The sequence below is a fragment of the Populus trichocarpa genome, chromosome 8 (genome assembly GCF_000002775.5).
Source record: "Populus trichocarpa isolate Nisqually-1 chromosome 8, P.trichocarpa_v4.1, whole genome shotgun sequence".
In the NCBI taxonomy this organism is placed as follows: Eukaryota; Viridiplantae; Streptophyta; class Magnoliopsida; order Malpighiales; family Salicaceae; genus Populus; species Populus trichocarpa.
In genome coordinates this window covers 16,456,511-16,482,487 of record NC_037292.2, presented here as the reverse complement: position 1 = coordinate 16,482,487, position 25,977 = coordinate 16,456,511, and the positions used below count along the sequence as shown (strand labels likewise).

Below are 25,977 nucleotides of genomic sequence, written 5' to 3'. Positions count from 1 at the left end.
TCTTTCAACATTGAATTGAGTTTCTTGATTGAGCTAGGTTTAGAATTTAACGGGTTGTGAATTTGAAAGATTAACCTAGGTTTAGGAGATTCACATAGGTTCATTTGTTTTTTTTTGTTTGTTTTTTAAGCTTATATTTTTTTAGTTTCATCCTTCAACATTTAATTTAATTTAATTTAAGATTGAGATTTTTTTTTATTTGATTTCTATAGGATTGTTCATTAATTTTAAAAATAACTTGAGTTATCTAGGGTCTTTTTCTTTGTCGTTCTATAGGATTTTTCACTAATTTTAGCTTTTTTAAAAAAAGAAATTTTGTTTTTTAATTGAACTGTTTTTTCATTTTTGACCATCAATTTTTGGTTGGATAGAATTGGGCTCTCTATTTTATTTTAATTTGGGTTCTATGAGATTATCAAGATTTCATGTCTTGGATTGCGTGTTTCATAAGTTAACCATGGTTGATTTGGGTCAATCTAATGTGTCGTCATCTTAATATTTTTTTAAAAAATAAATATTTCATATAATATATCACCATCTAAATATTTGAAAAGTCTTTCGTCCAATATACATCGATTTTTTTACTTCATAACATCTTTACAATTTTTTAAAAGGGTAGAAAAAAGTATTTGAGCCATGACATAGTGACTCTTAAGAATCTGGTAGTGAAATAAAATGATATCAATTTTAAGCAAGGTTGTCAGTTTCGTTCTGTTTCGTCCGGAATAACCGAAACATTTCATACCAATTCAAAAAACAAAACAAAATGAAACAATTTTCATCTCATTTCAAATCTCGGTCCTTTCCGGATTTTCTAGATAAATTTCAGCCGGAATGTTCCGGTTTCATTTCACATGTTCCATTTCGGGCTTGAAAAGCCTTTGAATCAAATTGAACCCGGTTCAATTTGATTAATTAAACCACCTAGGTATAAAAAGCTTTTTTTCATTAATATTTTCAATAACAATAATATTAATAATAATATTGAAAATGATTATTACTATTTTCATTAACAATAGTATTAATTTTTTAAAATTAGATTTATCACTAATATATATGGTTTATATTCATGTTTTTTTTTTCATGTGTATACTTTGTAGGAATTTGAGCAAAGTAAGGAACGTTTTAGATCATATTAGCCTTGATAACATTGACATATTGAATGAATGGATTTGTGAAGAACCTAGCCTTCTTGATGGAGAAGATATAAGTTGAGAGACTATTGAAGCACCTCTGTCTACTTTGACTTTAGAGGATGAAGAGATATGTTTTGAATCTTTTGATGACGAGAATAAGTTTGGTGGAAATGATCAACTATTGAAATGTTTAGTTGATGACTTTCCTTACATACCACTACAAGATCAAGATCCTTATTTCTATGTTAATGATGGAGATAATATTTGATTTATGTTTCTTTTGTGCTAAAACTTAAAACATTTTATTTTTATAATATTTTGGTTTTTTGTTTAAGTTGAATTATTTTAAGTTAAAGTTCTATTTAATCTTGACTATTTTGGAATATTTTAAATTTTAAAATTATATTTGTTTGACATTGTATTTATATTATATAATTTATAATTAATTTATCTTGAATTGAATTATGTTTGTTGAATTATATATATGAGCAGTACAACCCCAAAACGGCACGCTGAAACGCTCTGAAACCGAAATATTTCATTTCAATTGAAAAAACAAAACATTTACCGAAACGGAATTGACAACCTTGCTTTTAAGTGACTAGATTTATTCAAAGAGGTCTTGAGTTTAAAAAATCTTTTTCTAAAAAGAACATGGATTTTCATCAATCAAAAAAAGAACTACTGTAATTTGAAACAACTAATTCCAACGTGTGAAGAGTTATTTGTAGGAACCCATAGATGTAATTTATGTGAACATAAAAATAAATAAATAAAGGAACTAACTAAAACTAGGGATACGATATGAAGGGATAACTTTAAATAGATCCCCAAATAATTATGTAACTTTTAATAACATCCCTTAACTACCAATTTAAGCAATGTTATCATAAAACTAGCCAACAATTTTCCATGTTGCCCCCCACGCACCTTCAATACCAATATAACAAACCACCCATTAAGAAGCAGGTCTTTGTCACGTGTCTTGTAAATGTTGCATTATGGGAACCTGTAGTTGGGGATGTAATTGAAAGTTGTATCATAATCAAGGGACCTATGTAAAGTTATCCATAAATCATGACTAAATTTGTAAATTTCATGACAGTAGAACTTCCTTCAAATCACTCCCAGTTTTCTCACGAAGTAAAATGTTCTAATGAAAATAATGTTTGACAATCTCATAAACAACTTGGTATTAACAGCCTAAGAACTAAAGCTATGCTTTAGAAGAACTCAGTATCAAATGACTACTTAAAATATCGTGTAATTATAATGACTATTTAAAAGTTAGATGATATTACAAATGTTTTTTTATTCAAAATACCCTTAATATTTTTACAAATTCCTTGTTCTTAAAAGGGATGAATTTGACAATATTAAGAGTGTTTTTAATATATATATATATATATATATATATATATATATATATGAAGGGGTTAAGTATTCAAACCTAATACATTAACACAAAGAAAATGCAAAATGTCACAAGAACATGGAAGCAACATCATCCCTTGACACAGAACATGAATTCCCTCCAACATGATCAGAACCCTTGCTATTGGCCCAACACCACCTGCAGCTCTATCAGGACTGGTACCGTTAGTTTAATATATTTTCTATAGCAAATTGATTGTTGATATAAATACATATTTATTATTAATAAAAAATCAATTTATTTTTAATATTCATATAATATTATATTAATGAATCTAAAGTAAAGATAAAGTTTATAGGATAAAAATATTTTGTAAAGAAAATTATAAAGTTGTTATAATTATGGGATTCATATTGCATCAAAACATTGTTTCTAAAATATTCTTGATTGATGCTCTCTTAAATACTAGGCATTCATTAGAGTCGTAAAGACTGATACATATTATGTTCTTTTCATTATGAAAGAAAGCAGTTGTTCTCATAAGTTGAAGTATAAGGGATACCTTAAACTAATATGCAAGTACTTATCATAAAACATGCACATTGAACTAACCTGTATAAAAATTCCATATGGAGAGATCATCTATGTCTATGGAAAGGCTCGCATAACAATTGTGTAAGTGATCTAAGTCATCTTATATAAAAAAATATTACGCTTTGATTCTGTTACATGTTATTTTAATCGCAATAACAAAATGGCAAACATTGGGTATAACATTAACTATATGAAGGTATTTGAGTGATCAAGAAATGATTCATCACTTTAGGCGAATTAGGAAAAATATTCTATCTATTCTCAAATAGTATTGACTGAGACATTCTAGTCAAGATGGAATAAGATTTGAAAAGGATTTCAAATCTTATTCAAACGATCAATGACTATTATGTAGCGAGCAAACATGATTTAACATGGTAGACATACTTCATCCTTTAATGTTAAATCAAAACATTATTAATGAAAGGATATTAATGACACTGAGAAACCGGTCACTAAAATGTTAAGTCAAACCACTAATAACTTTTCTAATATTGGAGGATCATGACACGTTACTAGACGATGCACCTTATCTTTAAATATAAATTAATCAATTGTTGAATTACTAAAAATTAAATTATTTAATTAAATTTAATTATAATTATAATTTATATTTGAGTCAACATATTAGAAATCTAATAAGTCACACACATTAAGAACCATTAGTTAAAAATTAAACTGGGATAATTTAATTAAGTATGACTTAATTAAAATATATTTTAGAAATTAAGGACTAGATTATAATTAATACAGGAATTATATTTCTAGATCTGGAAAAATCAAGTAAGAACTTGATTGAGTTAATTTTTAAAATTATCCTGAATTAATATATAGATATTATTTAGGGAGCGAATTGATATTTTATCAATTTGTAAGGTTTTTTCAGATTTCTCTATAAATAGTAAGTTATGCCTCTTATTTTTTAAGTAAATAGTAGTTGTCTGTTAAATAGAAAAATTACGTAAACACAATATTAAAACTAGCACTTTAGGCATGGTAATCCCTCTCTAAAATAGGGATTTTTGAGATTTCTCATGGGTGGTTTATATGGATTACTGTTGGAGGCCGAACAATTTGACAGTTTATAGTTTGCAAAAACCCAGCCTTTAAGAAATTATTCAAAGCCGGAGAAAATTAGATCTTCAGGTAATAAATCCTTAAACAACTCTAGAACATGATCTTAAAAACTCCTGAATAATTTTATTTCATAGTTTTCACTAGGTGTATGAGAATTTTTTTTTTAATGTATAAGAATGCTTTGTTTGAAATAAAGAAAGCAATACAATACCTATATTTCTACAGAGGAGAAAGAGAGATGAGAACTGATCAAGAAACCGCGAAGTTGAAGGTAACCATGCCAGGAAATTTAAGACCTTGGAAAGTCAATCAAGACCAACATTGTGAAATTTCTTTTAAATGATGATAGCCTGTTATACATGTATGACCTTTGAATTCCTTCACCTTGAGTGCTTGATTTGTAATAAAAATTAAGCATTTCATATTTGACTTTTACTCTTTTGTTGCCTTTTGTGAGAGGCAACCCATAAAATCTGCACTCGCGATTTTCATTTCTCTCAAGTTTCAATGGAAGATGAAGACTTGACGGTCTGCAACCATCTCAGTGTGTTTTCTGTCCGGGAGGCATCCTTTTGAAAGGACGACAATAAAGCACCTGCGCAATTGCATTGAACATGATACGTGGTTGTGAGTACCAATATCTAGCTCATGCTTGAAAAAATCATGCAAGCAGGGAGGCCATTGATTTTTTAACAATAATTACATGGTATTAGCAGACTAAGAACTAAAGCTATGCTACAGAAGAACTCAGTATCATCAAGTTAATTAAGAACAAAGGAGAATACATAGCAATTCTGATTAAAAAAAATTAAAAATGTTTTAGAAGTGCTGCATTTCAATCAAATCAACATTCAAGCTTCAATCAAGATTCAGAACAGGAAGCATGTGAATGTAGAAATCTCTCAAGACCTTTATCATAACGAATCACCAACTATTGCAATTTTTTTCAGGAAATATGAAAAGTGAAGTGAATCTATAATTTTTCTTGACCAAAACCTGAGCTCTTGGAATGAGTCTCTGCTACAAGCTAAGTCCAACAAGATACGGATATTGGGCAATAATGGAAGACTACCAGCCCCATGTGTAAACAAAAAAGTTCATTCCTGCTATAATCTTCTTCTTAGAGTTCTTAGAGAGGACCATAAGCGATGGAAGCTTTCTAAATGCTGCAAAAACCTCTGGCATCAGGCAAATCTCACTTCCTATATTTACTAAGGTTATTTTCCCATTTGGATCTGCTGATGGACTTCAGGACCTTGATCGCTATAATGAGACATGCCACTTCCTATGCATATTAAAAGGTTGTTTTCCCATTTGGACTTCAGGATTGAACCCCTTTTCCTTCACTTCCTCTACATGGTGCATAAATTTTATAAATTGATCGCCATAGAGAAGCGACGAGTAAACCTAACTTTATTCTTTTCAGGCACTCTATTATCTTGCAAAATCCTGAGCATCTGTTCACCAATTGCAAGATTCAATTCGAGAAGATGTGCATCTCATTTGAATGCTTCCATGGTAATGTCATTAGATTGGAACAAGTTTTGAAAGAATTAAAACGCAGGGACTCATTGGTTTTCTAAACTGCATCTGAAAATCACAAGGTAGGATGATACAACTTTGGCAACATCATGGCTTCGAACATTTTAGAGTACAAAAACTCAAGCTTGGGCAAAAGGGTTTTATCGGGATTGTACAGAGGTAATTGAGGATGTTTACTCACGAGGTTCAAAATTTGGGCTTCAGGAAAGGAGAGATCAGAGTCGGGTTTATGTGGGTTTCAAAATGAACTAGTTTGGAAGCTGCTAAAGCAGATTTTATAGAGAATCCACAAGTGCTCACGATGTATGAGACTGTAAATGACAGTCATCAGCATTTGTGCTGTTAAAAATGGATGAGTTTTCATGAAGAAAATAAAGCTTTTCATGAATTGTTGAAGCTCTTGTAATTTTAACATAACACCCTATACTTCTGCAGATGAATCCAAGCATTAGGAAACTGAACTTGAAGCAGTGACAGAATAAAACTCACCTCCCTTGCGGAGATTGTTTAATACAGTTATGTAGTGAATCTGGTACTTCACTGCAAACTAAATTAACCAAGTAAACATAAAGCCATCAGTTTGTCTTGAAGGTTTTAGCAGATAAGAACAAATTGAAAGGAAATTAATAAACCAAGCATGGATTGATGTGGTCTCCAGTCAAACAAGATTTTAATCAGCAAGCTATCATCATCGGACGATCCTCATCACAACATTCGATTTGCAGCATAACTAAACACTGTCAGAACCCTATCCTCTATATTAAGCCTTGGAGACCACATCCAGTTGAATTGGAGAGCAATACCAGACCGTGAGCTAGCTAGCTAACAAGAAGTAAAAGGTGGATTACTGTTTCATCACGCTGGGGGCAAAAGGGGCAGATTTTATCAGCTTGAACATGCCTCTTGCATAAATTGAAGCGAACAGGAATGACATCCTTATTCCTTAACAACACAAACAAATAAAATGCAGAATTTCTTTCCTAAAACCTCCAAATCTCCTTCCAAATATGATTAGCAGAATCAGAATGGCTAGATTTACCAGCAGATGTTTGCCCATTAGAAGTAGTTAACAAATGTTCTGCACCCCCATACCCTGACCTAACAGTGTAAATACCATTTCTACTAAAATTCCACACCTAGCTGTCTATCACACCACCCGCACTCAAAGGAGTCTGAAGAATGGCAGGGTATCTTCTGCACTGAAATGAGAATAACATACCTTAACTTTGTCCCAACCTTAAGTCAGAGATTAATTGAATTTGATGTGAATGAGGAGAGAAAACAGAAAACATAGAGAGTTGCATTAAGAGAGAGAGAGAGAGAGAGAGAGAGTAAGGGATTACAGTAAAAGCTTCTTTTTAATTTGTCACTAAACCTCAACAAGGACTGCTGACCATCATTATCGCAAGCATTAAGAATAATTAGAGAAGCAAGAACAGAAGCCTCATTTATTGCAACATGAACAGTCAACAATAGCATGTCACAATACCCATCTTGCTGCATGTACTTACGAAAAGAAAAACAACAAAGGATTGCAGCATGAAGCAATTCTCTTACCTTGCCCGGCCAAGCAATCCCATAAAATATGTTTCCCCGAAACATATCATTAAATCCCCAGCTTCCACAGAAAATTTCTGTTTGTTTATTTTAGCTCATCCTTTTTTACTTGAAACAATCTTTCTATATGTTGCAAAGGAAAATATACAAGGCATGCACTAAGCCTGAATAACTAACTTGCAGATTTTTGGTATAAGTAACAATAGCTAGCAAGAAAATAAAAATCTGCTGAATGTGGAATCAAATTGAATTGATGCTATTGGAACTAGCAATCCTAAAAGCAAAATATGACAATGTAACTTTCACAACTTAATCTATCCTTCTCATCAATTCCAATAGTACACCTGGAACTAAAACAACCAAATCAAGTACACAAGAAAAGAAAATGTAAAGTGACTGATATACGAATGTACAAGCTAGACCTTATAGCCACTACCTTTTCATCAAACGCCTTTGCATCTTGAAAGATTCTGTTTCTCCCTGTACAACTGCAACAGCTCAGTGGATTCAGCATAGCTGCTTATGACATTTTGCAGGAACTTATTTTCTGGACTCTGGAAGAATTCATAGCTTCTAAAACTCTTCTCAATCAAGCCTCTGGAAACTAGAAACTCCAAAACTGAAGCCCTTGGAATGAGCGTCTTCTCCACACTGTATAACATAAGAGATGGGTGTTTAGCAATAAAAGAAGGCTCCCAGCCCAATTTGTTGACAAAAAGACACATCACTTCCATAATCTTATATTCAGATGCTGTCATAAAATATGGATACTTTCTGAATGCTGCAAGAATCTCTTCATGAGACAAACCCCAGTCTCTGTACGCATCAAGTTTCCTTTCCCACTTGACTCTACTCATCAAGCACAGAACATTCATCGCCAAAATAAACCGACTCGTGGAAGTATCAAAGCCCATTGCCCTCAATTCCTCCACAAGCTTCTGAAATTTCTCCAGGGTCAACATCATAGTTAAGGGATAGCAACGAGCTAACATAGGAATATTACTTTCAGGCACTCCATTATCTCGCAAAATATTGAGCATAGATGTCACAATTGCAAGATCAAGTCCAAATAGACCGGGATAGCGCTTGAATACTTTGATGGTTGTATCATCAGATTGAACCAAGTGTTTAAAGAAATAAAAAATAGGGACAAAGCAGTACCTCCGCTGCAAAGTCCAAGGATGTGATGATATGATCTTGGCAATGTCAGGGCTTGAAACACCTTTAGATTGCAAAAACTCAAGTTTGGGCAAAAGGGTTTTGTCAGGATTGGTCAAGAGCACTCCAGGGTATCCTTTGATAATGTTAAAGATTTGGGCTTTTGAAAAGCCATGGTTCTTGAAAAAGCTAAGGACAACATCAGGTTTATGTGGGTCATCAAAATGGACATCTTTGGAAGCTGCTAATGCAGATTTTGGAGACAACCCACAAGAATTTATGAGATAAGACACAGTAAATGCGTGGTGATTTGTAGTGTTTGATGATATGCATCTGAGAGATGATGATAGTAATGAAGTGGTCTCAAAAATGCAAACTTTATCTATCATTGAAGTTCTAACAGAACAAGTTATGATTCTAGAGAGGAATTCAAGCATTGGGAAAGGAGGTTTTGAGAAAGTAGTAATGTAAAGCTACGTACCCTCTTCTCTGCAGATGATATCCAATCAAAGCCCGAAATCTGGTACTGCCAATTCTTGAACCCTAGTTGGTACCTGGGAGCTTGGATTTAAAATAATGCCTATTTATCGGTCCGACATGTTTTTGAAAAAATTTAAGATTTTTGTTTTAATTTTAAATTATTTTTTTTGTTTTTTTATTGTTTTAATATATTAATATTAAAAATAAATTTAAAAAAAATAAAAAAAATATTATTTTAATATTTTTCATATAAAAAAATACAGAACAAAACTTCATTCATATTCTGAAACCTAAAACCTTGGTTATTGTTCTTTTGGGCTTGGTACACTCAAGACAAAATCATTCTTTTATTCAATTTGGTTGGTTATATTACAAGTAATATTGATTTTTTTTAATGTAAAAAAGGGTTAGGAATTGATAGTATTTTTTAGTAGAAAAAAATAAATTTATTAGTCTAATGTGATATAATTAATTAATTTGATTAGTTCGAAAATAACTTGGATGACTAAAAACAAAACAATAAAAATAGATTTTATAAAATTAAGTACCAACAAAATAATAAAACGTTTATCTAATATCATTATAACTTCATAAAAAACAAAACAAAACAAATCATGAAGGCTAATTTTAAAAAAATCAAATATTAAAGATGAAATTGAAAAAAAATCAAATCAAAAATTAAAAAACAAATCAAAGGATGAAATTGAAAAAAAAAACAAAAACAAAAGTGCCTAAAAAAAAAACTTGGGAGCCAAGACACAAGAGTTTATCAACCTAGGCTCACACACTTGGGCTTTGATTAAAAAAAAACATTCTAAAGGGTGCCCACCCTATTTTTTGAAAATTAATGATTAAGTAGGCGAAACATTGTCTATTGAGGTAGATATATGACGCATTACTTGCTTAGCCTAAATGTCAGTGACTAGAGGATCACCGAAAAATCATCCTAGAGATGTTTCACACCTAAAAAATCTTTTTTTTTTTACCCAAAAACACACAAAAAAAAAACTTTAGAGACTTAAGTAAACCAATTTTTTCCCCAAAAAAGGTCCCAAAACAAAAATCAACTTGAAATCCAAAAACTTCCCGATGTCAAATCTACTATCTCATGCAATTTCAAAATGAAATAACACCCTAGTGGAATTACCATCATCGAATGAAACATATTGATACCAAAATCGATCATTTGGGTTGTCAAAATTTATGTTAATCAATGGTTTTTTTCTTTACAACTAGAATCCAATAATGACTTTATCTCTACAACCTCAAATCAAGGACTGAAAAATAAGAAAAATGAGGTTTTAGATCAAAAGAGAATTTTTGAAAAACCAAAAGGACTAAAAACAAGTTAGTTGTAAAGTAAGAAGACTAAATTAATGTTTTGAATCAATTTCAAAATGACCATCAAGTTTCTCCATGTTTTTTAGTTTGATCCTCTATCTTATAATTTCATCATTTTCTAACAAATTAGAAGTAATTGCCCTTTAATTTGGTCACTAATTTGGTCACTGAATGATCAAATCAAGAGAAAAAGAAGTTTGAAAATCAAAATAGCAAAGAAAAAATAATTTACTACTCCAATCCACAGTAAGATGAACAATAATTTTTGCACAATAAAATGTATGCTCTTTTAAATTTTATTGTAATTTTTTAAAACCATTTAATCAAAATTAATGTTGGTGAAGGGAATGATAGGTGGATTTGATTGATTTTTAATTGATTTAACCAATTAATTTTTTTAAACCATTTAATCAAAAATATTATATCTAATTTTATTTGAATCAGGTATGGAAACGAGTGAAGGTTCACCCATTAATCATTCAACCTGATGTTTTTAATATTTTTTAATTTATTTTTGAGAATATAGAAAATTATTATAAATCACACATAACTCTCTAATATTTACTTTTTAACTAAATTTTGTTCTATAAATTAAAATATATATATATATATATATATATATATAATTTTTTAATATTTGTTATTGTTGCAAAAAACCTCATCCTCTTGTTACCCGCTAGATACTTGACCTGTGCTTTATCGCGGGTCATATATTGTTTTTTATTCAAGTAAATAATAATAGAAATAGAGACACAAATTAAATTGATTGAATAAAATAAAAGAAGAAAAAACACTATGCAATGATTCACATATTAGAAATATTATCTGAAAATAATATTTTTTATTTTAAAAAATAAAGTTCATCTATACAAAAGATTAAAAAAAAATTATAGATGAGTCAAAAAAATTCTTCAAAAAAAATAGTCATTTAAAAGAGACTTTTTAAACAAGGCTTACGTGTTTTTTATTCCAAAACCCGTTTTTAACCCTTTTTTTACTCAAAATACCTTAGAAGCTGTGATAAACCTATTCATAGCCTAAAAAAAACACCAAAAAACCAAAATCAGCCAAAAGCTAAAATCAAATTGAGCTTGGATTTGTTTTTTCATGAACTTTAAAGGTAAAAAAAAAACACCTAATATGAACTCTCATCATCAAATAGAACCATTTGACACAAATATCGAAGTCAACAATATTTTTCTCTCTCTACCGCCGGAATCCGGTGACCTATCTATCTCCTCTCTCGACCAGGGATTGAGAAATAACAAAAATGAACTTTTATACCAAAATTGAATTTGAAAAAAATTGAGATGCCAAAATCATATAATTTGTGTTATTTTTAAAGTTAGAGGACGAAATTGTGTTTTTCCTGAAACTTCTGGCATGCCACCCATGTTTGACGCCTTTTTAATTTTGATCCCTATTCTTTCAATTCCAACTTTACTTCAAAAATCCAAATTAATTGGCCTTTAATCAGGATTAAATCGTCTAAAATAAAACTTTAAGGACCAAAATAAATGTCTAAAAAATAAACAAAGTCATCCATAATGTTTTGTAAGGGGGTGAACAGTGTTGGCTACGTAATATTTACCCCACACGTTTTAGTTTTTAAGTAATTTGTCTTGTTGTTTTTATTTCTTATCCTTTGTGTCGGTCTCATCTTATCCTTAGTCTAATTGAATTCAATTTTAGTATTTGATTTTAATTCAATTAATAAATAAATTGGATTCACATGTTTGAAAGAGATAAAATTCAATTTATTTTATTTTCTATACTATTCTCATTACCTTCATTTATTTCTTCAAATGTCATTATAAAAAGGACTAGATGAGTATTTTGGAAAAAGTTATTTTTAATATTATTATTTTTTGAATGGTAAATTAAAGGAGTTGATCTTTGATTTTTTTTTAAAAAAAAATCTATTTGAAATTTAATTCTTAACATTAAAGAGTATTTTAAATATAAAATTTCATTAAAATCTTTGAATTGAAATTAATTTAAAAGATTCCAAAAATGCGGTAAAAAAGCTTAAAGTATAACGGTAACAAATTCCTCTGCACTATGCAGGGAGTGAGTCCAAAAGTACTCCATCACTTGAACATTTTTTTAACGCTGTTAAAGATTGCTAAAGAGTTAATGCACAGTTAATGATGAACCACCGATTGAACATGAACAGCTCGCTAAATAATTAAAGTTTAAGCTAAAGCAATTTAAACAAGAACAAAGAGAATATTCTGTGTCACTTAACGGAACAGCTTTACTAGTTTTGGCCATGGATGATTCTGTCATTATTCAGTTCATAAGATAAATCGATGGACATTTCTCTCAATAAGATTAATAAAAGATAGTAGGGCATGATCGAATAGCATCATGCTTTCTTGAAAAATATTTAGGGCTACTTTTCTCTGAATTTTCGCAGAATCTGTAAGGACATGTTAAGTACTTGAGAGTTTTCGAATGTTCATTGTTTGCATGTACTTTCAAGTCACCATCACAAAATGTGCTTTGCCACGATAGAGTTTGCTGTTTCAGTCAGATGGAACGGATCCCAGAAAACATAACTTTGTTCTATCCCGGCAAATAGTTGCGCATGAGACAATGCCCCCATGGGCTCCCACAACATAGCAGCATGCGTTTCTGACATCCTGAAAACCTGAGAAATAAAATGTACGAGGAATCAGAGGGAAATGCAGAAAAATAAAGCTTGTGTGATCAAAGATACTGATTGCGCACCATGTTGTTTGTAGTTTTGAATGATATCTTCTTGTATAGCATAGCTATCAGCATTAACATATTGTGATCCTGTAAGAGTTTTGGTAAGCTCCTCTAGCATGCTCTTAATTTTGGGTTATACATCTGAGATATCTGATTTTCAAGAGGAACACAGCCATCTGGCTTGGACAGCACGTCTCTCGATCGCAAAAGGGATGCACCCACCAGGGGGAGAATTTACCACTACCAACTTTCTAGCACCCAGCTTGTACGGTTTCTGTAGACAAAAAAGAAAACGAAAAAATCTGTAGTCTGTACGAAAGATATATCAATTGAACCAACTATATATAAGTGAAGTAATTAGACACACTGTGATGATCTTACTGTAAGCTGTGATCGTAATGTTGAAAGGATTGTATCGAGACGCAAGTCCAGGGATGCAAGACCATCATCACTAGAACTGTTTCTTCGTGGGATTGATGAGACAACATCATTCCCACCAGTTGCCACAATGTAGATAGCCCCAGCAAGCAACTTCTTAGCATCTCGGATCCCAATATTCGATATGATGTCTTGTCTTGTTCTGTTGAAATACCTGATTTGATTCTCAAGGCTAATGACACCTCCCTATAAAATTACATGCAGATTTCATCAGTTTTTTCTTCAGAAAACCTTTCATTCAATTATGCTTGAAAATAAAATTTGAAATTCAGTTTCTGCAAAGCCAAATGTATTCCACGTCTAAAAGAAATACTAACAAAAAAACTCCCAGTTTCATTCAAAATTCCGGATCCTGAAGAAGCATAGTTGACACCATTCAGAGGCACGTCTCCAACAGTGGTCGGAGCCAAGTAGGGAGGTGGGAAGTTTTTCAGGCCCAATTCTTGTGCTGTTGATACAAAAATGGAAAGCTAGAACTCAGAATCATTGTCATTTTCCTTTGTTTTTATTGTGTTTAACTACACAGCATTAAGGAACTTAAAGAACATAAGAAAAGGGAGACCAAAACTTACCTATAAAGTCGACGGATATTCTACCATTTGAATATCTTCCCGAGGGAGTGCCAAATGGTTTCCCAAAATCAATCCCATTGGGAAACACTGGTTTTGCTAAAGTGTTGATGTAAAGATTGTTTCCAGCATCAACTCCTGAATCTCCAAAACTGTATATTAATGCTGGAGTATCTTCTGCCGTGCTGAGACTGATCAGACTCAATAAATTAAGTGTAGACAGCATAGGTTTGGGATACAATTCCAAGAATCACTTGTCTGTTCGATGAGGTGCTCATTACCACAGCTCCTAGGAAATGCACTTCTGGAAACTAATTAATAGCAAAAATACATGCAGAAATAAGATCAGAGCTTTGCTTAATTCTTTAATCAAATGCAAGGGACTGCATGTGTTATATATTTATGCAATAACTGCTTGATCTTATTAAGACAATGCAGACTAGTGTAATATTTTGTACCGTGATAGAGTGAATCCAGTTTTTATTGTCTAACGTCCTCTCTGTTTATTAATGATTTCAGGGTTAATATGAAATAATTCTTAGCCCCGTTTGATTCACGGGAAGTTTTAAATTTTTATGTATTTGTTTGCTATTAAAAAAGTTGATTAATAAAAAATATTTTTCAATTAAAAAAAATTTTGATTTGGTTTCTAGAAAAGTATTTTTCTTTTATTCTGGGTGGAAAATACTTTTTAGAAGTTATGAAAAATTTAGAAATATTATGTTAGTTGCTGATTATATCAAATTTGATCCTCAAACTTTTAATTGCTATATATTTTGTTTTGAATCTTTTTTTTGTAATTTAATCCTTTAAAATTTGATTTAATTTAATTTTTATATCAACTTTGGTCATTATTTTTATAATTGTTATTTGCTTTTCTCTTATCATTTTCTTAACTGTATTTGTTTATCTATCAGATTTGATCCTTATTCTTTTGATTGTTATTTATTTTATTTAAAATAATTTATGAAATTGTAATTTTGTTAATTTCATCATCTTTTCAACTTTTTTATATGTTAGATTTAATCTCTATTATTTTGATTGTTATTTATTTTATTTGAGATAATTCATGAAACTAGATTTGTTTTTCAATTTTATTCTCATTTAACCTTTTAATTAAGACTTGTTTCTTATTATTTTAATAAATTAAAAAAGAAAATATTAATAAGTTATTTTTCAATTTTTTTTTATAATATAACTAAATACTGAAAGGTGTTTTTCAATTTAATTTTCATGATATCAAATAATTTAGTTTTCAAAAATTAATTTTCTGTAAAATTAGTTTTTAGCAAACAATCAGCATTTAAAGTGATCTTGAGTTATGGATGTTAGCTTTCGACATGACATCGGATTGTAATTCAAACTTTCATTGTTCTTTTAATAATTTTGACAACGTAGTCCCTCAATATTCTAGCGCGCATATATATATATATATATATATATATATATAATTTTATCCATAATTTTTTTATGAGTGGTATAAGTTGTTTTTAGATCAACTAGGTCTGTCGAGATAATTCTCACATAATTTAATTTTAAATTCGGGTTAAATAAAGAGTCGGGTTAAGAAGATTTTTTTATGAATTAATTTTATCCTCAAACTATCTTTGAAAATACTAAATGAAATGAGCATGATACACCTGCATTCAGAAGAATAAATATTTTTTTTTATTAACGTGGATGTTTGAGCCAGCTTGCGCGCATCTCGACTAATTTCACGGGTCCTGAAGTTAACGACCAATAAGCCTCTAATGACCCTGAGGTTTGTGGAACTCGAACTGGTAATTTTTAGGGAGCAAACCAAGACGCTGATCAATTGAACTACATTCTTTAGAGTTAATATGAATAGACATTGATCAATACATAGGTTATACGGTTAAGTTTGATGTGGCTTGTTAAGTTGAGTAGTTAAATATCCCTGAAGAAGAAGGGAATTCCCATCTTCAACTTTTCAAAAGAATTGCAACTTGATAAGCTAGATATAAAAGGCTTCTCTATCACGTAACCATTAGTATGCCTATATTTGTTATAACTGAATATCTGTTATAACAGTTATAACAGATATTCAGTTACAATAGTTGTAACTAGTAACTGCTATTCAGTTACACCAGCTGTCCAAGGCACTACGTAATATATGTATATATATAGTAGCTTCCCTGTAACTGAGATAAGTGAAAAAAATAAAGCTGCATTTTTAGTATTTTTGCCTTCTCAGTTTTATCTTGGTATCAGAACATTTTTCAAAGATCCAGTAATGGCCTCTGCTTCCACCCAGTCTTCTTCAGCTGCAGGTTCTCTTGGTTCTACACAAGCCACAACAATGGCGCCCATACCTTCTTATCAGATGCTTAATCACACGCTGCCTGTAAAACTTGATCGCACCAATTACATTCTTTGGAGGTCTCAAGTTGACAATGTGGTCTTTGCCAATGGATTTGAAGATTTTATAGATGGATCTTCTATCTGTCTAAAAAAGGAACTAAGTCCAGGGGTGCTTAATCCAGCTTTTATTGCATGGAGACGACAGGATCACACAATTCTTAGTTGGATATACTCCTCTCTCACCCCAGCAATCATGGCACAGATCATAGGTCACAATTCTTCTCACTGTGCATGGAAAACATTGGAGAAAACCTTCTCATGATCCTCAAGAGCCAGGATAATGCAATTAAGATTGGAACTACAGTCCACGAAGAAAGGATCTATGACCATGATAGATTACATCATGAAAGTTAAAGCAGCTGCAGATAGTTTAGCTGCTATTGGAGAACCTGTCTCTGAGCAAGATCAAGTTATGAACCTCCTTGGAGGGCTTGGATCAGACTACAATGCAGTTGTTACTGCAATTAATATAGAGATGACAAAATCTTTATTGAAGCTGTTCACAGCATGCTTCTAGCCTTTGAACATCGTCTTGAGCAACAAAGCTCAATTGAACAAATTTCAACCATGACTGCCAATTATGCATCCTCCTCTAGTAACAGAGGTGGTGGAAGAACATACACTGGCAGTCGAGGCCAACATTATACTCCTAACTTCAGTAACTATAGAGGTCGTAATAGAGGAGGAAGATTTCGACAAACTGGAAGATATAATTCTAACAATTCTGAGAAACCACAATACCAGTTATGTGGCAAATTTGGTCATACAGCTCAGGCCTGCTACCACAGATTTGATATCTCTTATCAGAGTCCTCAGAGTAGTGGCAACTCTTCTTTGATACCTGGTAATCAAACTTCTATTCCTGCTATGGTAGCCTCTTCTAATACTGTTGCAGATGACACTTGGTATCTTGATTCTGGCGCAAGCCATCATCTAACTCAGAATGGAGACAATCTCACTGATTCCTCACCTTACAATGGGAAAGATAAGATCACAATTGGGAATGGTAAGCATCTATCCATTTCCAACACTAGTTCTACATATCTGTTTTCTAATTCTCATGCCTTTCAACTCAAGAAGGTGTTTCACGTTCCATTTATCTCCACAAATTTAATCAGTGTTGCTAAGTTCTGCTCAGACAATAATGCTTTAATTGAGTTTCGGTCTAATAGCTTCTTTGTGAAGGATCTACATACGAAGAAGGTGTTTGCTCGAGGCAGACTTGAGAATGGTCTTTACAGATTTCCAGTATTGAAGAACAAGAAATTAGCTTATGTTGGTGTTCATAAGCCTTCTGCTTTTCATTCCTATAATTGTCGACCTGTTGATAATAAGGTGATGCTATGGCATCACAGACTAGGTCATGTTACTTCTGAGATTGTAACCAAAGTCCTGCAAAAGTGTAATATCTCCTGTGGAAAGAATAAAGCTATTGTTTGTTCTTCCTGTGAACTTGCTAAAAGTCATAGGTTACCCACTCATCTTTCATTTTCCCGTGCATCCAAACCACTGGAACTTGTTCACACTAACATCTGGGGACCTGCTTCTGTCAAGGCCACATCTGGTGCAAAATATTTCATCTTGTTTCTAGATGACTACTCCCGATACACTTAGTTCTATCCTTTACACACAAAGGATCAAGCCTTGCCTACTTTCAAGCAGTTCAAACTGCAAGTTGAGAATCAATTTGATACTAGGATCAAATGCATACAATCTGATAATGGTGGTGAGTTCAGGTGTTTTATGACATTTCTTCAGCAGTCTAGCATTCTTCATCGCTTTTCTTGTCCTTACAACTCAGCACAGAATGGCAGAGTTGAGAGAAAGCATAGGCACGTTGTTGAGACTGGGTTGGCATTATTGGCTCATGCTTCCTTACCCATACCATTTTGGCAATTTGCTTTCCAGACAGCTACATTTCTCATCAATAGAATGCCTAGCCAGGTACTCAATCATGCCTCACCATATTTCACTCTATTTCACAAAGAACCTGATTATAGGTTTCTTAAAGTATTTGGTTGTTTGTGTTATCCATTCATTCGTCCTTACAATAACCACAAGTTGCAGTATAGATCTGTCCAGTGCACGTTTCTTGGCTATAGTTTCAATCACAAAGGCTACTTATGTCTTGACTCTGCTACTGGACGAGTCTACATTACTCCTCATGTTGTGTTTGATGAACACAAATTTCCTCTTGCTAAGTCTTCTCCTTCAACAAATGCCATCTCAGACGAGGTCTTTCCTCCAACAATCATAACTGCTTCAATTCCTTCTCCTACCTGTTCTTTTGATCTTCCTGCACCCCCATCATCTACTTTGCCAGACATAAATACCAGTTCCCATTCTACAAGCAGTTCTGAGCTCATTCCTGACTCTAGTAATGACTCTAGTATCCTTCCTGAGTTGTTTCATGCCACTCCTCCTTCGTCTTCTTTCCCAGTTCCATGCATGACAACAAGATTAATGCGTGGTATCACCAAGAAAAAGCCTATTTTTGATCTCTCTGCTGTAAAAGTCTCAGAACCCTCCACTCTCAAACAAGCTCTCACTGATCCAAACTGGACTCACGCTATGGATCTGGAGATGGCTGCATTACATCGCAATCAAACTTGGGATCTTGTTCAACAGCCTTCAGATGTTAATGTCATCGGCTGTAAATGGGTATACAAGTTAAAACACAAGGCTGATGGGAGCATAGACAGGTATAAAGCCAGGCTTGTGGCTAAAGGTGATTATTTTGAAACTTTTAGTCCTGTTGTTAAAACTGCCACTATTAGAATCATCCTGACTCTTGCTCTCAGTTTTAAGTGGGAACTGCGCCAACTTGATGTGCACAATGCATTCCTAAATGGTGATCTTCAGGAACAGGTCTACATGACTCAGCCTCCTGGATACGTGGACACTACATTTCCTGACAAAGTGTGTAGGTTGAACAAAGCTTTATATGGCCTGAAACAAGCCCCACGGGCATGGTTTCAACGTCTGAGTTCTGCCCTTCTACAATGGGGTTTCAGCAATTCCAAAACTGATAGTTCCATGTTCATTCATTTTGGAAAATCCTCAACTCTCATTGTTCTTATCTATGTTGATGATATCATCCTTACTGACAGTTCATCCACACAGATCTCGTCCCTCATTGCTAAGCTTAATTCTGTCTTTGCATTGAGAGATTTAGGAAAGCTATCCTACTTTCTTGGTATTGAGGTTACTTATCATGACGGCTCTATGACTCTTAGTCAGAGCAAATATATTTCTGATCTGCTCCATCAAACTACCATGTTTGATACCAAACCAGCACACACACCTGGTGTTGTTGGGAAGAACTTATCCAAATTTGATGGTGATCCTCTAACAGATGTTACTCAATATCACAGTGTTGTAAGGGCTCTTCAGTATCTTACCATGACCAGGCCTGACATTGCCTTTGTTGTTAACAAGGCGTGTCAATTCATGCAACAGCCCACTTCTGCTCATTAGCTTTCTGTAAAACGAATTCTTCGTTATCTTAAGGGTACTTTGCATGATGGGTTATTATTAAGTCCTTCTAGTCACTTGACATTGGAAGGATTCAGTGATGCTGATTGGGGTGGACAACCTGATGATAGACGCAGTACCAGTGGCTATCTGGTCTATCTAGGAGGCAACCTAGTCTCGTGGTCGTCATCCAAACAAAAGGTGGTCTCACGTAGCAGTGCAGAGTCAGAATATCGTGGTCTTGCCTTTGCTACAGCTGAAATGATTTGGATGCAAGCCCTGCTGCAAGAACTCTGTGTATCCATTCCTGTCATTCCTCTTCTTTGGTATGATAACATCAATGCTTATCATATGGCCAAGAATCCTGTGTTTCATGCCAGAACAAAATACATCGAAATCGATCTTCATTTCATCCGTGATCAAGTTACTCGAGGCAAGCTTCAGTTGCAGTTCATCCCTACTGAAGAGCAACCGGCTGATCTGCTGACAAAGAATCTCACAAGTTCAAAGTTCTTATCTCTCAAAACTCAGCTTTGTATAATTCCCAGACCTTTTCACTTGAGGGGGGATGATAAGCTAGATATAAAAGGCTTCTCTATCACGTAACCATTAGTATGCCTATATCTGTTATAACTGAATATCTGTTATAACAGTTATAACAGATATTCAGTTACAACAGCTGTAACTAGTAACTGATATTCAGTTACACCAGCTGTCAAAGGCACTACGTAATATATGTATATATATAGTAGCTCCCCTGTAACTGAGATAAGTAAAAAAAATAAAGAAGCTGTATTTTTAGTATTTTTGCCTTCTCAGTTTTATCTCAACTGTATACAACGAGGCTAGCTCTGATCATATGATGAAGTTGAAGAAGGACTGGTCTCCATAATTACTACGTACTGTGTATAAGGTTGGTTTTGAATCTTGAAACAACATCCTCAACCCACAACAGGAAATTAAAACCAACTTTTTTCAGGGATTCTCATGCATAAATTAAGACATTGAAATGGGATTCTCATGAATAAACCAGTATAATCTATTTAAATTATATTATTTCTTCTTGTGTATAAGGACATCAATTAGATTATATTTATAAATATAAATATGGAAAATATATATATATATATATATATATATATATATATATATATATATATATATATATATATATAAGCCACCCACTCATTGTATTTTGTGTTTGCTTTTTGTTATGGATAAAAGTGGATGCTAGAATTTATTTTTTATTTTATTTAAAATATGTTTTTATGTACAACTTATTTGAAAAAAAATGCAAAACAAAGAAGTTTTCAGCAGGCAACGGATGGCAATTGACAGCACAGACAGACTCTTTACGTCCTATCACTCATCATCCTTGAATTTCGAACGGCACCGCTGTTTGGTTTACCAACCAACTCACTAGGTGACCTTTAACTCGGTTGACCATGAGGAAGTAATATTGAATTGAATTGAATGCAGCCCAATCGGCAGGCAACTCTAAGCCATATCTCCACCTAACACTGTAAATGAGCTGAGTTACTCGACTCTTGAAGGGTTCATTTACTAAAGTATAAAAATATTTAAAGTTCGTTGTCTAAGTGAAGTCAAAAGGTCCCCAATTCATTCACTTTGTCGGCTTCCAGGGAGAAATAATGCAGCCCAATTGGCAGGCTCCTGTTTTTACATGACAAGTGAAGGTGTTCGTGAGCCTATATCTAAAGCTTATTATAAAAATAAATCAAGCCTGAAATTAACTAAATTTAGCCAACTAATTTTATATTTAAAAGCTTGCGAGTAAGTTTATGAAAATCTTAGAGGGAAATCAAACTATCTAAGATTTTGATACAAGAGGTTGATGGGTTAAGGTTTTCTAAAAAAATCCTTCTCCAATTAAAAGCTATCACGTGAAAGTTACAATCCAAAATGAGATTATGTTTTTTTTAGCGTCTAATTTCACATTAGATTATGGCATGACCACACTCAACTCTAATAAATATATTTTATGGATTAATCAAATGTTTAATCTCTATAGGGTTTTTTTTAATGTGTTTCCTCTGCTTCTTTAGGAATTTTGATAATGTGTTCCATCCATTATGATTTTATCAATCTTTTTAATTAAACGTGCACATATGCCAAAAATAGAGAATTTAGCAATCAAGATTTTTGAAGAGTAGAAGAAAATTTCATTTATTTTAAATTAAGAAAAAATAAAAAAAAATGAAGAATTAGATTTTCAAAAAATCCTTAAAAAATTGAAAAAATAATATTATATTAAAAAATAGATAAGGTAAACATAAATGACTTTATAAAAAAACATATTCTTCAAAATTAAAAAGAGAAATGAAAATATGTTAAATCACAATTTTCTTTATTTTTCATTATATTTTTAACGAAATAAAATGAAAAATATAAAGAATATGAAATTATAGAAGTCACCATTTATATATATAAAAAAAATAGATTGTAAAAATTAGAAGTTACCCTATATTGAAGTTAAAAAGTAAAATGAAATTAAAATTGAATATAAAATATATAAAAAAGGGTGACATAATTTTTTTTTATATTTCTATTGTTTTTCATGTTTTATTACTGTCATCATCTAATTTTCACCTAAAAAAAATTGACCTAGACTAGCCTTTGGCGCACATTTCCTCGCATGTTGCCTAAGTGTGCCATGATTTAGATCTAGGGTAACGTGGTTCAAATATCGTTTGGCAAAAAATTAATTAAAACTTGTTTTGTTTAAAATTAATTTTTTTTATATTTTTAAATTGTTTTGATCTGCTATAATATATCAAAATATAGAAATGATAGTGTGCGATTAGTAGGCACACATACTAGATCGACAATTAGGGTTTTTGTGAGAGAGGGGGAATGAGAGTTTTTAGGGTATCTAATTTAATATATATGAGAGTATTATGGTCAGTATGTCATATTTGAAATCTTTTGTTGACATTGGATGTAAATGGTAATTTTTCAAGCTATAACGGGTGATTGTGATTTAGACCAAAGTAGATGATGTTTTATATATAATTTTTTATAATAAAACTAACAAAAACAACCTTTTCTAAGAATAATTTGAAAGCCTTCCTGATCTTAACTAGTTATTTTCATTTAACTTAATATAAAACTAGACTTGTAGCATCTCCTAAAAACATTTGAGATCAATCTAATGGTTAGATAAAAAATTATACCTATTTTTTTAATCAAATAGGTTGTTTGACAAATATTTTTGTTATCTTAAGCCTTTATCTTTTAAATCATACAACTTTTTGATGCATAAAGCATATCAATCATATATATAAATCTAAAAAAATAACTAAAAAATAAATTATCAAAACAAATATAAAAGGAATCAAGGGCTTATATACCAAAAGTTAAGAATGTGGAGAGTAAATCATAAAGAGTAGTGGAAATCAAGGACAAAATTATAATATTATTAGAAAATGATAAATTACTAATATATTTATATAGGAAATAATATTAAGATATATTAATATACAATATAAAAATATATTATACAATACTTATATAATACTTTAATTTAGATAATATTGCTAGAAAATATATTCGAATACAAAACATGTTATATTATACAATAATCATATATTTTAAATCATATAAATTGTGTTATAAAATTAGAATATCATTGAAAGAAACAAAAATTAATTTTACCACTTTAAAAAAACAAAAATTAATTTTCGAGCAAACAAACTAGGTATTAGAATTAACATGAAAGGACTAATATCAAACTCACAAATTAAAAGTATTAAAATTAAAAAGGACTTGAAGAAAGAAATTCCCAACTTGAGAATAAATTAAACTCATTATGATGACATCTGGTTGTTGTTACAGAATAATATAAATCATATTTTGGGACATCACCTAACAGCTTAAGCTTATTGGGTTGAGATGGTTCTTTGACATGGTATCAGAGCCTTGATGACCAAACGGTCACAAGTTCGAATCTCATCATCCCTGTTTATTTAATAAAAATTAAAGCACAAGGTAATGTGAGTTTATACAAGTTTCAAGCCCAAAGGGCTTTCACTTGAGGGGGTGTGTTAGAGAATAATATAAATTATATCTTAAGACCTCACTTAACAGCTTAAGCTATTGGATTGAATTGGTTCTTTGACTGTTAGAGAATAATATAAATCATATCTTGGTACCTCACCTAATAGCTTAAGTTATTGGGTTAAATTGGTTATTTGACATGGTATTAGAGAATAATATAAATCATATATTGGGACCTCACCTAAAAGGGTAAGCTATTGGATTGAGTGGTTCTTTAACATGGTATCAGAGCCTTGATGACCAAACGGTCACGAGTTCGAATCTCATCATCCCTATTTATTTGATAAAAATTAAGCACAAGGTAATGTTGGTCTGTGCAAGTTTCAAGCCCAAAGGGCTTTCACTTGAGCGAGTGTGTTAGAGAATAATATCAATCATATCTTGGGACCTTACCTAACAGCTTAAGCTTTTGGGTTGAATGTTTTTTTGACCCAATAATTTAAACTGTTAGGTGAGATCTCAAGATATTATTTATATTATTCTCTAACAATTGAGTAAATAAGTCACTTACCCCGGGCTTTAGGTCCAATGCCAAGCTTTTTTTAGTTTTCATCTTGAAAAAAAATGAGAAATGACTCTATAATCAAAATTTCATAAAGATTGTCTAAATATCATTGCCACGATTACATTTAATTTTTTAATTCAAAAAATAAAGATTTGTCTAAGATGTGTATAATATGGATAAAAATTAAGGTTTTGAAACCCTAAGATTAGAATTTTAAACACTACAAAGGAATCGAAATAATATCTGGTATTTTATTAAAAGTGTAAATAATTTGAATGTTCTAACAAAAATAAACTAGACATCTCACTTTATACTAGTTCTAAACTTAAAATTTTTATAGAGAAAGAATTACTAATTAAAACTTACCTAACTAATAGAATTAGATATTTAACTAGTTGAACACTAAATGAATTAAAAGTATTAATCTAAATAAGAAAGAAAATCAAAATACAAGTAAATAAAATAATCTCACATAGTAAATTCTAAGCTTTATTTGAAGTTTTTTTTTTATCATCATAAAATTTTAACACAATAGAAAACAGGCTTTTAAAATTTTTTATCAAAATTTCAGCTTGATTTTATAGTCAAATAAAAAATTATACTCATTTTATCAAATTACATCTTCAACTTTCATAGATTCCTCAAAACCTAAAAGATCTTAAAAATTAACAAAATAATATAATAAACCTTATTATACCAAAGAAGAAAGAGCCCCCACATCAATTATAAATATAAAAGTTCAAAAAATTGTTTGAGATTATGGTAACAGTGATAGTTAAAGTATTTTTTTTTAAATATATTAAAATTAAGTTTTTTTTATTTTTTTCAATTAAAATGAAGCTTTTCGGTAGCTCGGCTCATTCAATCTGCCTTTATTTCTATTCCATTTTCAAACTTAACTTCGAGCCGCCAAAGCCATCCCACAAGACACGACTATAAATACTTCTTCATTTTGCTATTAATCCTGTTCGTGATCAATCTTGAACTAGAAGTGCATAGCATTTCTCTATCCAGTTTTGTCAGATTGATTGTAGAAATGAGCTTTGCATTAGACAGACAGAGATTTATCATTATGGGAATTGTATCCCAAACCTCTGTGGTATGTCTTCTGTTAGGTCTCAGCTCAGCAAAAGATGTTCCAGCTTTTTATATTTTTGGAGATTCATTGGTCGATGTTGGGAACAACTTTTACATGAAGACTTTAGCAACGCCATTGTTCCCCAATGGGATTGATTTTGGCAATGGATATAGGGTTCCTTCTGGACGATATTCAAATGCTAGATTAGTTCCTGATATAATTGGCAACTCTTGTCTTTCTGTTCATTGTCTTCTTTTGAGGTTGAGGTACGTACGTTCATTAAGCTGATTTTCCTGTTTTGTCTTGACAGGACAGGAAGTGGGCCTCAAAAACTTCCCTCCTCCATGCCTGGCTCCGACGACTGTTGGAGACGTGCTTCTGAATGGTGTCAACTATGCTTCTTCAGGATCTGGAATTTTGAAAGCAACCGGAGAGTCATATGTAAGTATTTATTTTAGACGTAGAATACATTTGGCTTT

At 31.8% G+C, this 25,977-nt stretch overlaps 1 protein-coding gene and 1 pseudogene across 3 annotated transcripts; both read right to left on the bottom strand.

Moving 5' to 3' along the window:
- Positions 1–4,428: 4,428 nt before the first annotated feature.
- Positions 4,429–9,020, bottom strand: LOC18109306 (uncharacterized). Of its 3 annotated transcripts, XR_002983182.2 has the most exons (3): positions 7,718–9,015; positions 6,214–6,271; positions 4,429–4,777 (listed from the first exon to the last, which is right to left on the bottom strand). XR_002983182.2 is itself a non-coding variant. In XM_024606405.2 (2 exons), exon 1 carries the CDS (start codon positions 8,874–8,876, stop codon positions 7,725–7,727), a length of 1,152 nt encoding a protein of 383 aa, XP_024462173.1. In that variant the 5' UTR covers positions 8,877–9,015; the 3' UTR covers positions 4,429–4,777; positions 7,718–7,724. The 3 variants fall into 3 exon arrangements, 2 of the variants coding, with proteins under 2 accessions (XP_024462173.1, XP_024462172.1); XM_024606405.2 differs by lacking the exon at positions 6,214–6,271; XM_024606404.2 differs by lacking the exons at positions 4,429–4,777; positions 6,214–6,271 and adding an exon at positions 6,278–6,923 and having other exon boundaries at positions 7,718–9,020.
- Positions 9,021–12,751: 3,731 nt separating this feature from the next.
- On the bottom strand, positions 12,752–14,208 carry LOC18109305 (GDSL esterase/lipase At4g16230-like; annotated as a pseudogene).
- Between the last annotated feature and the right edge of the window lie 11,769 nt (positions 14,209–25,977).